Source organism: Notothenia rossii (assembly GCF_949606895.1).
Source record: "Notothenia rossii genome assembly, chromosome: 4".
NCBI classification, from domain to species: domain Eukaryota; kingdom Metazoa; phylum Chordata; class Actinopteri; order Perciformes; family Nototheniidae; genus Notothenia; species Notothenia rossii.
The window spans coordinates 95,985,326-96,000,325 of NC_136902.1; the positions used below are offsets into that span (position 1 = coordinate 95,985,326).

Here is a 15,000-nt window from a genome sequence, read left to right on the forward strand (position 1 = left end):
GTGACACATGAGACAGGTGACATGTGAGACAGGTGACACATGAGACAGGTGACATGTGAGGCAGGTGACACGTGAGACAGGTGACACGTGAGACAGGTGAGACAGCTGAGGCAGGTGACATGTGAGACAGGTAACTGTCTGTCTCTCCTGCAGGTGGAGTATTATGGTCTATGAGACCAAGTTTCCACGGCAACACTCAGCCTCCACAGAGGACTGCAGCGACGACTCAGAGGTAACTGTGACATCACTTCCTGTGACATCACTTCCTGCTGTTATGTCATAGGAAACTGTCATGTTAAAATATAAAATGAAATATATTACATGTTGTTCTCATAAATGTAGATGTAGTTATATATATATGAAGTGTTCCCTGTGCCTCAGGTGCAGCAGATCCTCACCTACGAGGACTCAGTGGCTGCTCACCTGACCAAGATTCTGACCTCAGACCAGCACTCTGTGGTCATCTCCTCTGCTAGGTACCTGTCTGTCTGTCTGTCTGCCTGTCTGCCTGTCTGTCTGTCTGTCTGTCTGTCTGTCTGTCTGACTGTCTGTCTGTCTGTCTGTCTGTCTGTCTGTCTGCATGTCTGTCTGTCTGCCTGTCTGTCTGTCTGACTGCCTGTCTGCATGTCTGTCTGTCTCTCTGCCTGTCTGCATGTCTGTCTGTCTGTCTGTCTCTCTGTCTGACTGTCTGTCAGTCTGCCTGTCTATCTGTCTGCCTGTCTGACTGTCTGTCTGACTGCCTGTCTGTCAGTCTGACTGCCTGTCTGATTGTCTGCCTGTCTCTCTGCCTGCCTGTCAGTCTGTCTCTCTGCCTGCCTGTCTTCATGTCTGTCTGTCTGTCTGTCTCTCTGTCTGTCTGTCTGCCTGTCTGTCTGACTGCCTGTCTGACTGTCTGTCTGACTGCCTGTCTGTCAGTCTGACTGCCTGTCTGATTGTCTGCCTGTCTCTCTGCCTGCCTGTCTGTCTGTCTCTCTGCCTGCCTGTCTTCATGTCTGTCTGTCTGTCTGTCTCTCTGTCTGTCTGTCTGCCTGTCTGTCTGACTGCCTGTCTGTCTGACTGTCTGACTGCCTGTCTGACTGTCTGACTGCCTGTCTGACTGTCTGCCTGTCTCTCTGTCTGTCTCTGCCTGCCTGTCTGACTGCCTGTCTGTCAGTCTGCCTGTCTGACTGTCTGACTGCCTGTCTGACTGTCTGCCTGTCTCTCTGCCTGCCTGTCAGTCTGCCTGTTTGTCTGTCTGTCTCTCAGACCAGCAATCTGTGGTCATCTCCTCTGCTAGGTACCTGTCTGTCTGTCTCTCTGTCTGTCTGTCTGCCTGTCTGTCTGTCTGACTGCCTGTCTGTCTGTCTAAATGTCTGTCTCTCTCCCTGTCTGCCTGTCTGTCTGTCTGACTGCCTGTCTGCCTGTCTGTCTGTCTGACTGTCTGCCTGTCTGTCTGCCTGCCTGTCTGTCTGCCTGCATGTCTGTCTGACTGCCTATCTGTGTGTCTGTCTGCCTGCATGTCTGTGTGTCTGTCTGCCTGTCTGTCTGCCTGTCTGCGCCTGCCTGTCTGTCTGTCTGTCTGTCTGTCTCTCTGCCTGCCTGTCTGCATGTCTGTCTGACTGCCTGTCTGTCTGTCTGCCTGTCTGCCTGTCACTCTATCTATCTGTCTGTCTCTCTGCCTGTATTTCTGTCTGTCTCTCTGCCTGTATTTCTGTCTGTATGCCTGTCTGTCTGTCTGCCTGTCTGTCTGTCTGTCTCTCTGCCTGTCTGTCTGTCTATCTGTCTCTCTGCCTGTCTGCGCCTGCCTGTCTGTCTGTCTCTCTGCCTGTCTGTCTGACTGTCTGTCTCGCTGTCTGCGCCTGCCTGTCTGTCTGTCTCTCTGCCTGCCTGTCTGCCTGCCTGTCTGTCTGCCTGTCTGTCTCTCTATAATGAGCTGTATGTGTCCTCAGGGTTCTGTGTGAGACGGTGAAGGACTTCGTGGCTCGGGTTGGTAAAGCTTACGAGAAAAACAAAGAAAGCTCAACTGAGTCCGAGGCCATGAGCAAGAAGGTATGTTATAGTTTATACCTCTACTGTGAGAGTTAGGGTTAGTAACCCTCTACTGTTGCATATGTTATAAATATATAAACTATATTTATAAAACGGACAAGTCAAATCAAGCAATCTGATTGGTTCTTAGCCGTGATATACTGAGCTTATACCACGGGTAGAATTGTAGTTACTTTTCACAACAAGTCAGTATCCCTCCGCGCCTGAGAAAAACAGTATACAGTTGGGCTGAAAAGCAAAGTTTGCTTTTCAAACTGGAACAAGAAAGCAGCGGAGAAGTAACGGGGCAGAAGCCCTCCTTTTTGACGAGGCGGTCCAGACATAGACATCAAACGGCGACACATATTCAGTGTGCAGTTCCTTTGGCTTTAGGGATATCAGGGATATCTAGATACTCTCCAAGGTTTAACATAATGAATTGTGCTACTTTTAAAGCAAGCAACGATGTTTTCAAATCTGTAATCAAAGAGGTCTGCAAAAACGCTATCGACCAATCAGATTGCTTGATTTGACTTGTCAGTTTTATAAATATATTTACATTTCTTCCGTTACGAAACAAACTTACAAAGCATAAGATGGAAACATTTAAGATTAACTTGGACCTCCAGGGGGGGGTCTTACTATAGTATGGAGGAGTGGATTGAGCAGTGCCTATCTCCAGAGAGCACCTAAACGACGACATGCAGAGCTACGTGAAGAGCAGGTAGACCAACTGGGAAGTAGCACCATTCAAAAGCTTTCTGATGGGGGTCTTGAAACAAAGCAGAGAAGTGATGAGCGTTAGTGGCCACAGGTTTTTGTTTGATATAATGAGCATATATCACAGCTAAGGGGTTGAACCACGCCCCCTAGCTGGGATATACTGAGCATATACCACGGCCTGAAGTGAGCTATTGCTTAAATATAGATGAGATGAGTCATGTTCCTGATGGAGGAGATGAGTCATGTTCCCGTGATGTAGTTCCTGTGATGTACTTCCCGTGATGTACTTCCTGTGATGTACTTCCTGTGATGTGATGTACTTCCTGTGATATACTTCCTGTGATGTGATGTAGTTCCTGTGATGTACTTCCCGTGATGTACTTCCTGGGATGTACTTCCCGTGATGTACTTCCTGTGATTTGATGTACTTCCTGTGATATACTTCCTGTGATGTGATGTACTTCCTGTGATATACTTCCTGTGATGTGATGTACTTCCTGTGATATACTTCCTGTGATGTGATGTACTTCCTGTGATGTACTTCCTGTGATGTGATGTAGTTCCTGGGATGTACTTCCCGTGATGTACTTCCTGTGATGTACTTCCCGTGATGTGATGTACTTCCTTTGATGTACTTCCTGTGATGTGATGTACTTCCTGTGATATACTTCCTGTGATGTGATATACTTCCTGTGATATACTTCCTGTGATGTGATATACTTCCTTTGATGTACTTCCTGTGATGTGATGTACTTCCTGCGATATACTTCCTGTGATGTGATATACTTCCTGTGATGTACTTCCTGTGGACTCATGTTTCTGTTGTCAGTGTGTTGTGTTGAAGGAGAAGCTGGATTCGCTGCTGAAGACTCTGAGTGAGGAGTCTCAGGCGTCCCCCCCTCCTCATCCGGCCCCCCCCACCACCATCGCTGAGGAAGAGGAGGGAGATCTGCCTCCTCTTCATCGTCTTCATCTTCATCATCCTCCTCCTCACTGCCCCCCGAGAACCAGCGCCGCTATCTTTAAACCCAGAGAGCAGCTGATGCTTAGAGCGAACAGCCTGAAGAAGGCCATCAGACAGGTCATCGAGCACACTGAGAGAGGTGAGACAGGTCCTAAAGCACACTGAGAGAAGTGAGACAGGTCCTAAAGCACACTGAGAGAGAGGTGAGACAGGTCCTAAAGCACACTGAGAGAGAGGTGAGACAGGTCCTAAAGCACACTGAGAGAGGTGAGACAGGTCCTAAAGCACACTGAGAGAGAGGTGAGACAGGTCCTAAAGCACACTGAGAGAGAGGTGAGACAGGTCCTCAAGCACACTGAGAGAGGTGAGACAGGTCCTAAAGCACACTGAGAGAGAGGTGAGACAGGTCCTAAAGCACACTGAGAGAGAGGTGAGACAGGTCCTAAAGCACACTGAGAGAGGTGAGACAGGTCCTAAAGCACACTGAGAGAGAGGTGAGACAGGTCCTAAAGCACACTGAGAGAGAGGTGAGACAGGTCCTAAAGCACACTGAGAGAGGTGAGACAGGTCCTAAAGCACACTGAGAGAGAGGTGAGACAGGTCCTAAAGCACACTGAGAGAGGTGAGACAGGTCCTAAAGCACACTGAGAGAGGTGAGACAGGTCCTCAAGCACACTGAGAAAGATGAGACAGGTCCTCAAGCACACTGAGAGAGGTGAGACAGGTCCTAAAGCACACTGAGAGAGGTGAGACAGGTCCTAAAGCACACTGAGAGAGGTGAGACAGGTCCTCAAGCACACTGAGAAAGATGAGACAGGTCCTCAAGCACACTGAGAGAGGTGAGACAGGTCCTAAAGCACACTGAAAGAGGTGAGACAGGTCCTCAAGCACACTGAGAGAGAGTTGAGACAGGTCCTCAAGCACACTGAAAGAGGTGAGACAGGTCCTCAAGCACACTGAGAAAGATGAGACAGGTCCTCAAGCACACTGAGAGAGGTGAGACAGGTCCTAAAGCACACTGAGAGAGGTGAGACAGGTCCTCAAGCACACTGAGAAAGATGAGACAGGTCCTCAAGCACACTGAGAGAGGTGAGACAGGTCCTAAAGCACACTGAGAGAGAGTTGAGACAGGTCCTAAAGCACACTGAGAGAGGTGAGACAGGTCCTAAAGCACACTGAGAGAGGTGAGACAGGTCCTCAAGCACACTGAGAGAGGTGAGACAGGTCCTAAAGCACACTGAGAGAGAGGTGAGACAGGTCCTATAGCACACTGAGAGAGGTGAGACAGGTCCTAAAGCACACTGAGAGAGAGGTGAGACAGGTCCTCAAGCACACTGAGAGAGGTGAGACAGGTCCTAAAGCACACTGAGAGAGAGGTGAGACAGGTCCTCAAGCACACTGAGAGAGAGTTGAGACAGGTCCTAAAGCACACTGAGAGAGGTGAGACAGGTCCTCAAGCATACTGAGAGAGAGGTGAGACAGGTCCTCAAGCACACCGAGAGAGGTGAGACAGTTCCTCAAGCACACCGAGAGAGGTGAGACAGGTCCTAAAGCACACTGAGAGAGGTGAGACAGGTCCTAAAACACACTGAGAGAGAGTTGAGACGGGTCCTCAAGCACACTTAGAGAGAGGTGAGACAGGTCCTCAAGCACACTGAGAGAGGTGAGACAGGTCCTAAAGCACACTGAGAGAGGTGAGACAGGTCCTCAAGCACACTGAGAGAGAGTTGAGACAGGTCCTAAAGCACACTGAGAGAGAGGTGAGACAGGTCCTAAAGCACACTGAGAGAGGTGAGACAGGTCCTAAAGCACACTGAGAGAGAGTTGAGACAGGTCCTAAAGCACACTGAGAGAGGTGAGACAGGTCCTAAAGCACACTGAGAGAGGTGAGACAGGTCCTAAAGCACACTGAGAGAGAGTTGAGACAGGTCCTAAAGCACACTGAGAGAGGTGAGACAGGTCCTAAAGCACACTGAGAGAGGTGAGACAGGTCCTAAAGCACACTGAGAGAGAGGTGAGACAGGTCCTAAAGCACACTGAGAGAGGTGAGACAGGTCCTAAAGCACACTGAGAGAGGTGAGACAGGTCCTAAAGCACACTGAGAGAGGTGAGACAGGTCCTAAAGCACACTGAGAGAGAGTTGAGACAGGTCCTAAAGCACACTGAGAGAGGTGAGACAGGTCCGCAAGCACACTGAGAGAGGTGAGACAGGTCCTCAAGCACACTGAGAGAGGTGAGACAGGTCCTAAAGCACACTGAGAGAGAGGTGAGACAGGTCCTATAGCACACTGAGAGAGGTGAGACAGGTCCTAAAGCACACTGAGAGAGAGGTGAGACAGGTCCTCAAGCACACTGAGAGAGGTGAGACAGGTCCTAAAGCACACTGAGAGAGAGGTGAGACAGGTCCTCAAGCACACTGAGAGAGGTGAGACAGGTCCTCAAGCATACTGAGAGAGAGGTGAGACAGGTCCTCAAGCACACTGAGAGAGGTGAGACAGTTCCTCAAGCACACCGAGAGAGGTGAGACAGGTCCTAAAGCACACTGAGAGAGGTGAGACAGGTCCTAAAACACACTGAGAGAGAGTTGAGACGGGTCCTCAAGCACACTTAGAGAGAGGTGAGACAGGTCCTCAAGCACACTGAGAGAGGTGAGACAGGTCCTAAAGCACACTGAGAGAGGTGAGACAGGTCCTCAAGCACACTGAGAGAGGTGAGACAGGTCCTCAAGCACACTGAGAGAGGTGAGACAGGTCCTCAAGCACACTGAGAGAGGTGAGACAGGTCCTCAAGCACACTGAGAGAGAGTTGAGACAGGTCCTAAAGCACACTGAGAGAGAGGTGAGACAGGTCCTAAAGCACACTGAGAGAGTTGAGACAGGTCCTAAAGCACACTGAGAGAGGTGAGACAGGTCCTCAAGCACACTGAGAGAGGTGAGACAGGTCCTCAAGCACACTGAGAGAGAGTTGAGACAGGTCCTAAAGCACACTGAGAGAGAGGTGAGACAGGTCCTAAAGCACACTGAGAGAGGTGAGACAGGTCCTATAGCACACTGAGAGAGGTGAGACAGGTCCTAAAGCACACTGAGAGAGAGGTGAGACAGGTCCTCAAGCACACTGAGAGAGGTGAGACAGGTCCTCAAGCACACTGAGAGAGGTGAGACAGTTCCTCAAGCACACCGAGAGAGGTGAGACAGGTCCTAAAGCACACTGAGAGAGGTGAGACAGGTCCTAAAACACACTGAGAGAGAGTTGAGACGGGTCCTCAAGCACACTTAGAGAGAGGTGAGACAGGTCCTCAAGCACACTGAGAGAGGTGAGACAGGTCCTAAAGCACACTGAGAGAGGTGAGACAGGTCCTCAAGCACACTGAGAGAGGTGAGACAGGTCCTCAAGCACACTGAGAGAGAGTTGAGACAGGTCCTCAAGCACACTGAGAGAGGTGAGACAGGTCCTCAAGCACACTGAGAGAGAGTTGAGACAGGTCCTAAAGCACACTGAGAGAGGTGAGACAGGTCCTCAAGCACACAGAGAGGTGAGACAGGTCCTAAAGCACACTGAGAGAGGTGAGACAGGTCCTCAAGCACACTGAGAGAGAGTTGAGACAGGTCCTAAAGCACACTGAGAGAGAGGTGAGACAGGTCCTAAAGCACACTGAGAGAGGTGAGACAGGTCCTCAAGCATACTGAGAGAGGTGAGACAGGTCCTCAAGCACACTGAGTGAGAGGTGAGACAGGTCCTCAAGCATACTGAGAGAGGTGAGACAGGTCCTCAAGCACACTGAGAGAGAGGTGAGACAGGTCCTCAAGCACACTGAGAGAGAGTTGAGACAGGTCCTAAAGCACACTGAGAGAGAGTTGAGACAGGTCCTAAAGCACACTGAGAGAGAGGTGAGACAGGTCCTAAAGCACACTGAGAGAGGTGAGACAGGTCCTCAAGCATACTGAGAGAGGTGAGACAGGTCCTCAAGCACACTGAGTGAGAGGTGAGACAGGTCCTCAAGCACACTGAGAGAGAGTTCAGACAGGTCCTAAAGCACACTGAGAGAGAGTTGAGACAGGTCCTAAAGCACACTGAGAGAGGTGAGACAGGTCCTAAAGCACACTGAGAGAGGTGAGACAGGTCCTAAAGCACACTGAGAGAGAGTTGAGACAGATCCTAAAGCACACTGAGAGAGAGGTGAGACAGGTCCTAAAGCACACTGAGAGAGAGTTGAGACAGGTCCTAAAGCACACTGAGAGAGAGGTGAGACAGGTCCTAAAGCACACTGAGAGAGAGGTGAGACAGGTCCTAAAACACACTGAGAGAGGTGAGACAGGTCCTAAAGCACACTGAGAGAGGTGAGACAGGTCCTAAAGCACACTGAGAGAGGTGAGACAGGTCCTCAAGCACACTGAGAGAGGTGAGACAGGTCCTCAAGCACACTGAGAGAGAGTTGAGACAGGTCCTCAAGCACACTGAGAGAGGTGAGACAGGTCCTCAAGCACACTGAGAGAGAGTTGAGACAGGTCCTAAAGCACACTGAGAGAGGTGAGACAGGTCCTCAAGCACACTGAGAGAGGTGAGACAGGTCCTAAAGCACACTGAGAGAGGTGAGACAGGTCCTCAAGCACACTGAGAGAGAGTTGAGACAGGTCCTAAAGCACACTGAGAGAGAGTTGAGACAGGTCCTAAAGCACACTGAGAGAGAGGTGAGACAGGTCCTAAAGCACACTGAGAGAGGTGAGACAGGTCCTCAAGCATACTGAGAGAGGTGAGACAGGTCCTCAAGCACACTGAGTGAGAGGTGAGACAGGTCCTCAAGCATACTGAGAGAGGTGAGACAGGTCCTCAAGCACACTGAGAGAGAGTTCAGACAGGTCCTAAAGCACACTGAGTGAGAGGTGAGACAGGTCCTCAAGCATACTGAGAGAGGTGAGACAGGTCCTCAAGCACACTGAGAGAGAGGTGAGACAGGTCCTCAAGCACACTGAGAGAGAGTTGAGACAGGTCCTAAAGCACACTGAGAGAGAGGTGAGACAGGTCCTAAAGCACACTGAGAGAGAGTTGAGACAGGTCCTCAAGCACACTGAGAGAGGTGAGACAGGTCCTCAAGCACACTGAGAGAGAGTTGAGACAGGTCCTAAAGCACACTGAGAGAGGTGAGACAGGTCCTAAAGCACACTGAGAGAGAGGTGAGACAGGTCCTCAAGCACACTGAGAGAGGTGAGACAGGTCCTAAAGCACACTGAGAGAGAGGTGAGACAGGTCCTCAAGCACACTGAGAGAGAGTTGAGACAGGTCCTCAAGCACACTGAGAGAGAGTTGAGACAGGTCCTAAAGCACACTGAGAGAGAGGTGAGACAGGTCCTCAAGCACACTGAGAGAGAGTTGAGACAGGTCCTAAAGCACACTGAGAGAGGTGAGACAGGTCCTCAAGCACACTGAGAGAGAGTTGAGACAGGTCCTAAAGCACACTGAGAGAGAGTTGAGACAGGTCCTAAAGCACACTGAGAGAGAGGTGAGACAGGTCCTAAAGCACACTGAGAGAGAGGTGAGACAGGTCCTAAAGCACACTGAGAGAGAGTTGAGACAGGTCCTAAAGCACACTGAGAGAGAGGTGAGACAGGTCCTAAAGCACACTGAGAGAGAGGTGAGACAGGTCCTCAAACACACTGAGAGAGGTGAGACAGGTTCTCAAGCACACTGAGAGAGGTGAGACAGGTCCTAAAGCACACTGAGAGAGGTGAGACAGGTCCTCAAACACACTGAGAGAGAGTTGAGACAGGTCCTAAAGCACACTGAGAGAGGTGAGACAGGTCCTCAAACACACTGAGAGAGAGTTGAGACAGGTCCTAAAGCACACTGAGAGAGGTGAGACAGGTCCTAAAGCACACTGAGAGAGAGTTGAGACAGGTCCTAAAGCACACTGAGAGAGGTGAGACAGGTCCTCAAGCACACTGAGAGAGAGGTGAGACAGGTCCTCAAACACACTGAGAGAGAGTTGAGACAGGTCCTCAAACACACTGAGCGAGGTGAGACAGGTCCTCAAGCACACTGAGAGAGAGGTGAGACAGGTCCTCAAGCACACTGAGAGAGAGTTGAGACAGGTCCTCAAGCACACTGAGAGAGAGTTGAGACAGGTCCTCAAGCACACTGAGAGAGAGGTGAGACAGGTCCTCAAGCACACTGAGAGAGAGGTGAGACAGGTCCTCAAGCACACTGAGAGAGAGTTGAGACAGGTCCTCAAGCACACTGAGAGAGAGTTGAGACAGGTCCTAAAGCACACTGAGAGAGAGGTGAGACAGGTCCTCAAGCACACTGAGAGAGGTGAGACAGGTCCTCAAGCACACTGAGAGAGAGGTGACAGCTTCAGGTAGTTCCTAAACTCAGTCCAGTCTTCTAAATAAAGAGCAACATCAAAGGTGGATTATTTACGATGATGTTTACTAACTGGTTTGTTGATCGTTCCCAGCGGTGGACGAGCAGAACGCTCAGACCCAGTTCTCTCTCAGGGACGAGGAGGGTCTCCTGGAGGAGGACGAGGAGGACAAGATGTCTCTGCAGTCATCCTGCAGCGCCAAGAGGTCACACAAAGGTCAGTCCCACTTGCACTGATACTACAGCTCAGACTGAGAGGCTCTGATAACTACAGCTCAGACTGAGAGAGATAACTACAGCTCAGACTGAGAGACTCTGATAACTACAGCTCAGACTGAGAGGCTCTGATAACTACAGCTCAGACTGAGAGGCTCTGATAACTACAGCTCAGACTGAGGGGCTCTGATAACTACAGCTCAGACTGAGAGACTCTGATAACTACAGCTCAGACTGAGAGGCTCTGTTAACTACAGCTCAGACTGAGAGACTCTGATAACTACAGCTCAGACTGAGAGACTCTGATAACTACAGCTCGGACTGAGAGGCTCTGATAACTACAGCTCAGACTGAGAGACTCTGATAACTACAGCTCAGACTGAGAGGCTCTGATAACTACAGCTCAGACTGAGAGGCTCTGATAACTACAGCTCAGACTGAGAGACTCTGATAACTACAGCTCAGACTGAGAGGCTCTGATAACTACAGCTCAGACTGAGAGATAACTACAGCTCAGACTGAGGGGCTCTGATAACTACAGCTCAGACTGAGAGGCTCTGATAACTACAGCTCAGACTGAGAGGCTCTGATAACTACAGCTCAGACTGAGAGGCTCTGATAACTACAGCTCTGACTGAGGGGCTCTGATAACTACAGCTCAGACTGAGAGGCTCTGATAACTACAGCTCAGACTGAGAGACTCTGATAAGTACAGCTCAGACTGAGAGGCTGATAACTACAGCTCAGACTGAGAGACTCTGATAACTACAGCTCAGACTGAGAGGCTGATAACTACAGCTCAGACTGAGAGGCTCTGTTAACTACAGCTCAGACTGAGAGGCTCTGATAACTACAGCTCAGACTGAGAGGCTCTGATAACTACAGCTCAGACTGAGAGGCTCTGATAACTACAGCTCAGACTGAGAGACTCTGATAACTACAGCTCAGACTGAGAGGCTCTGATAACTACAGCTCAGACTGAGGGGCTCTGATAACTACAGCTCAGACTGAGAGACTCTGATAACTACAGCTCAGACTGAGAGGCTCTGATAACTACAGCTCAGACTGAGAGGCTCTGATAACTACAGCTCAGACTGAGAGGCTCTGATAACTACAGCTCAGACTGAGGGGCTCTGATAACTACAGCTCAGACTGAGAGGCTCTGATAACTACAGCTCAGACTGAGAGGCTCTGATAACTACAGCTCAGACTGAGAGACTCTGATAACTACAGCTCAGACTGAGAGGCTCTGATAACTACAGCTCAGACTGAGAGACTCTGATAACTACAGCTCAGACTGAGAGACTCTGATAACTACAGCTCAGACTGAGAGACTCTGATAACTACAGCTCAGACTGAGAGACTCTGATAACTACAGCTCAGACTGAGAGACTCTGATAACTACAGCTCAGACTGAGAGACTCTGATAACTACAGCTCAGACTGAGAGACTCTGATAACTACAGCTCAGACTGAGAGACTCTGATAACTACAGCTCAGACTGAGAGACTCTGATAACTACAGCTCAGACTGAGAGGCTCTGATAACTACAGCTCAGACTGAGAGGCTCTGATAACTACAGCTCAGTGAGGTTAAGGACTCTGAGGGTTTTAGATAGTTAACTTTAGTCTAAGTTATCTCAGTCTCAAACGGTTTTGGTGTTCGTGCATGAATGCGCCATAGGTGCGCTCCGGTACTACAGACCTGGTGGTTCTGATACTGGTTCTGGTTCTGATTGTGGTACTGGTTCTGATACTGGTTCTCGTACTGGTACTGGTGCTGATACTGGTTCTGATACTGGTACTGGTTCTGATACTGGTTCTGGTTCTGATACTGGTTCTGATACTGGTTCTGATACTGGTACTGGTTCTGATACTGGTTCTCGTACTGGTACTGGTGCTGATACTGGTTCTGATACTGGTACTGGTTCTGATACTGGTTCTGGTTCTGATACTGGTTCTGGTAGTGGTTCTGGTACTGGTTCTGATACTGGTTCTCGTACTGGTACTGGTGCTGATACTGGTTCTGATACTGGTACTGGTTCTGATACTGGTTCTGGTTCTGGTTCTGATACTGGTTCTGGTTCTGATACTGGTTCTGATACTGGTTCTGGTTCTGGTTCTGATACTGGTTCTGGTTCTGGTTCTGTTACTGGTCTGGTAGTGTTGAGTTAGCACGCCTGTATTAGTCTCTTAACATAAAGATTACCTGTCTGTCCGTCTACCTGTCTGATTACCTATCTGTCTACCTGTCTGATTACCTGTCTGTCTACCTGTCTGTCTACCTGTCTGATTACCTGTCTGTCTACCTGTCTGATTACCTGTCTGTCTACCTGTCTGATTACCTGTCTGATTACCGGTCTGATTACCTGTGTGTCTACCTGTCTGATTACCTGTCTGTCTACCTGTCTGTCTACCTGTCTGATTACCTGTCTGTCTACCTGTCTGATTACCTGTCTGTCTACCTGTCTGTCTACCTGTCTGATTACCTGTCTGTCTACCTGTCTGATTACCTGTCTGTCTACCTGTCTGATTACCTGTCTGATTACCGGTCTGATTACCTGTGTGTCTACCTGTCTGATTACCTGTCTGTCTACCTGTCTGATTACCTGTCTGATTACCGGTCTGATTACCTGTCTGTCTACCTGTCTGATTACCTGTGTGTCTACCTGTCTGATTACCTGTCTGTCTACCTGTCTGATTACCTGTCTGATTACCTGTCTGATTACCTGTCTGTCTACCTGTCTAATTACCTGTCTGTCTACCTGTCTGATTACCTGTCTGATTACCTGTCTGATTACCTGTCCGTTTACCTGTCTGTCTACCTCTCTGTCTGCAGTCAGTAAGACGCCCTGTGAGAAACTGATCAGTAAAGGCTTCCTGTCAATGGGCAGCTCTGCATCACTTCCTGTGCAGACAGGAAGTGATGCAGAGAACATTCTGAACTCAAAGATCCTCTATCCAGGTGAGCACCAAACAGGAAGTGAGATATGTTACCATGACAACACACAAGCCTAACTGTGTGTGTGTGTAGGCCTCTCCAGCAGTTCTGTGATCAGTCGTCTGTTAGTGAACGCCGACCCATTCAGCTGTGACCCCGACAACATGTGAGTCTACCTGTCTATCTGTCTGCCTGTCTGTCTGCCTGTCTATCTATCTACCTGTCTGCCTGCCTACCTGTCGGTCTGCCTGTCTATCTATCTATCTGTCTGTCTGCCTACCTGTCTGTCTGCCTGTCTCTCTGCCTGTCTGCCTACCTGTCTGTCTGCCTGTCTGTCTATCTATCTACCTGTCTGTCTGCCTACCTGTCTGCCTGTCTGTCTGCCTGTCTGCCAACCTGTCTGTCTGCCTGTCTGCCTACCTGTCTGTCTGCATGTCTATCTACCTGTCTGTCTGCCTACCTGCCTGTCTGCCTACCTGTCTGTCTGCCTGTCTTTCTGTCTGCCTGCCTGTCTGCCTACCTGCCTGTCTGCCTGTATGTCTGCCTAGCTGTCTGTCTGCATGTTTGTCTGCCTGAGTTATGGATGCTCATACACGTCCTGTTAGAGTGACAGGAGTAAACACAGCTGACAGCCGCCGTGTGTGTGTGTGTATGTGTAGGGACTGCTACACAGAGAAGTGTGTGATGAATAACTACTTTGGGATCGGTCTGGATGCTAAGATCTCTCTGGACTTCAACAACAAGAGAGATGAACACCCGGAGAAGTGCAGGTGCTGCCGAACGTCGTTGTTGTTGTTGTTGTTGATATTTTCATTAGTATTACTTTTATTAGCCGTTTTCTAGATATGTAACTGCTGCTCCCTCTCCTGGCTGGCCCGCCCTAATATGCATGGAGTAATACAGTATATATAAAAACATAGAGTATATACATATATATATGGATATAAAAGTTTTCTGAGCGTGTTTCCATATAAGGGCATGTGGAGGAATTCCCTGTTTAGTTCAACATGAAGCCAACTCATCTATCTCCACCTTTGATATCAAGAACTCACTTCTAGTTCTTTCAGAACAGCTCTGATGAACTCTAAGGCCCATTCCCAAATCACCCCCTACACACTCCCCCTCCGTTTGCGCGTTCACACGGAGGGTCCGCCATATTGAGGGCTGTTCCAAACCAACGAGTGTGGAGCGGTGTGGAGGGGGAGTGGGCTATCAAGCCCTCAAACAGCGAGTCTGCAGCGGTGCTGACTTGAGACCGGTCTCTACCTGACCGGAGTCACGCTGTGTGTGTCCCTCAGGAAACAAGCTGTTAGCAAGTAGTTCCAGCAAACATCCACTGATAAACTGAGATGATAACAACCTCACGATAACCTCATATGTTTTAACTTAGGATCATACCTGTGGTTAGTCTAGAAAAAGGTAAATGTGTGCATTTTATTATAAAGTTGTTTATATTTACAGACTGTTGCAAAAACTAAGAAGCTTATAAACATCAGGTTTAAAACTAAAAGAGCTTTGAAACACAATGAAAGATGTTTGGAATTTTATTTGAGTTATTAATTTAAACTTTTTGTCTAAGAGAAGCTGATTTGAAACCGTTGTTACAGTTAAGGCATTTCCTGTTTCTGCCGGAGAGAGGGGAGGCCGTCCCAAAGCCTGCTGCTGTATTCACTCCATCTGACAGGAGGGAGCCTCGTGTGTCACTCCACGGAATTCAGGGGGGGGGGGTGGGGGGGGGGGGGGTGGGGGGTGTAGGGTGTGGTTTGGGATTGGGCCTAAATGTCCTCTAACACT

General features: G+C 49.4%; 1 protein-coding gene across 7 annotated transcripts in view; it reads left to right on the forward strand.

The window, feature by feature from the left end:
- dgkd (diacylglycerol kinase delta) overlaps nt 1-15,000 on the forward strand; it is a 50,819-nt gene that overhangs the window by 15,709 nt on the left and 20,110 nt on the right. For 6 of the 7 annotated variants that reach the window (XM_079674752.1, XM_079674747.1, XM_079674748.1 and 3 more), the window contains 8 exons: nt 154-232; nt 382-476; nt 1,929-2,028; nt 3,560-3,833; nt 10,146-10,268; nt 13,105-13,230; nt 13,300-13,372; nt 13,866-13,976. In XM_079674752.1, coding sequence (XP_079530878.1) covers nt 154-232; nt 382-476; nt 1,929-2,028; nt 3,560-3,833; nt 10,146-10,268; nt 13,105-13,230; nt 13,300-13,372; nt 13,866-13,976 — 981 coding nt within the window. The remainder of the gene's footprint in view (nt 1-153; nt 233-381; nt 477-1,928; nt 2,029-3,559; nt 3,834-10,145; nt 10,269-13,104; nt 13,231-13,299; nt 13,373-13,865; nt 13,977-15,000) is intronic. The other variant, XM_079674750.1, reaches the window with a different exon arrangement.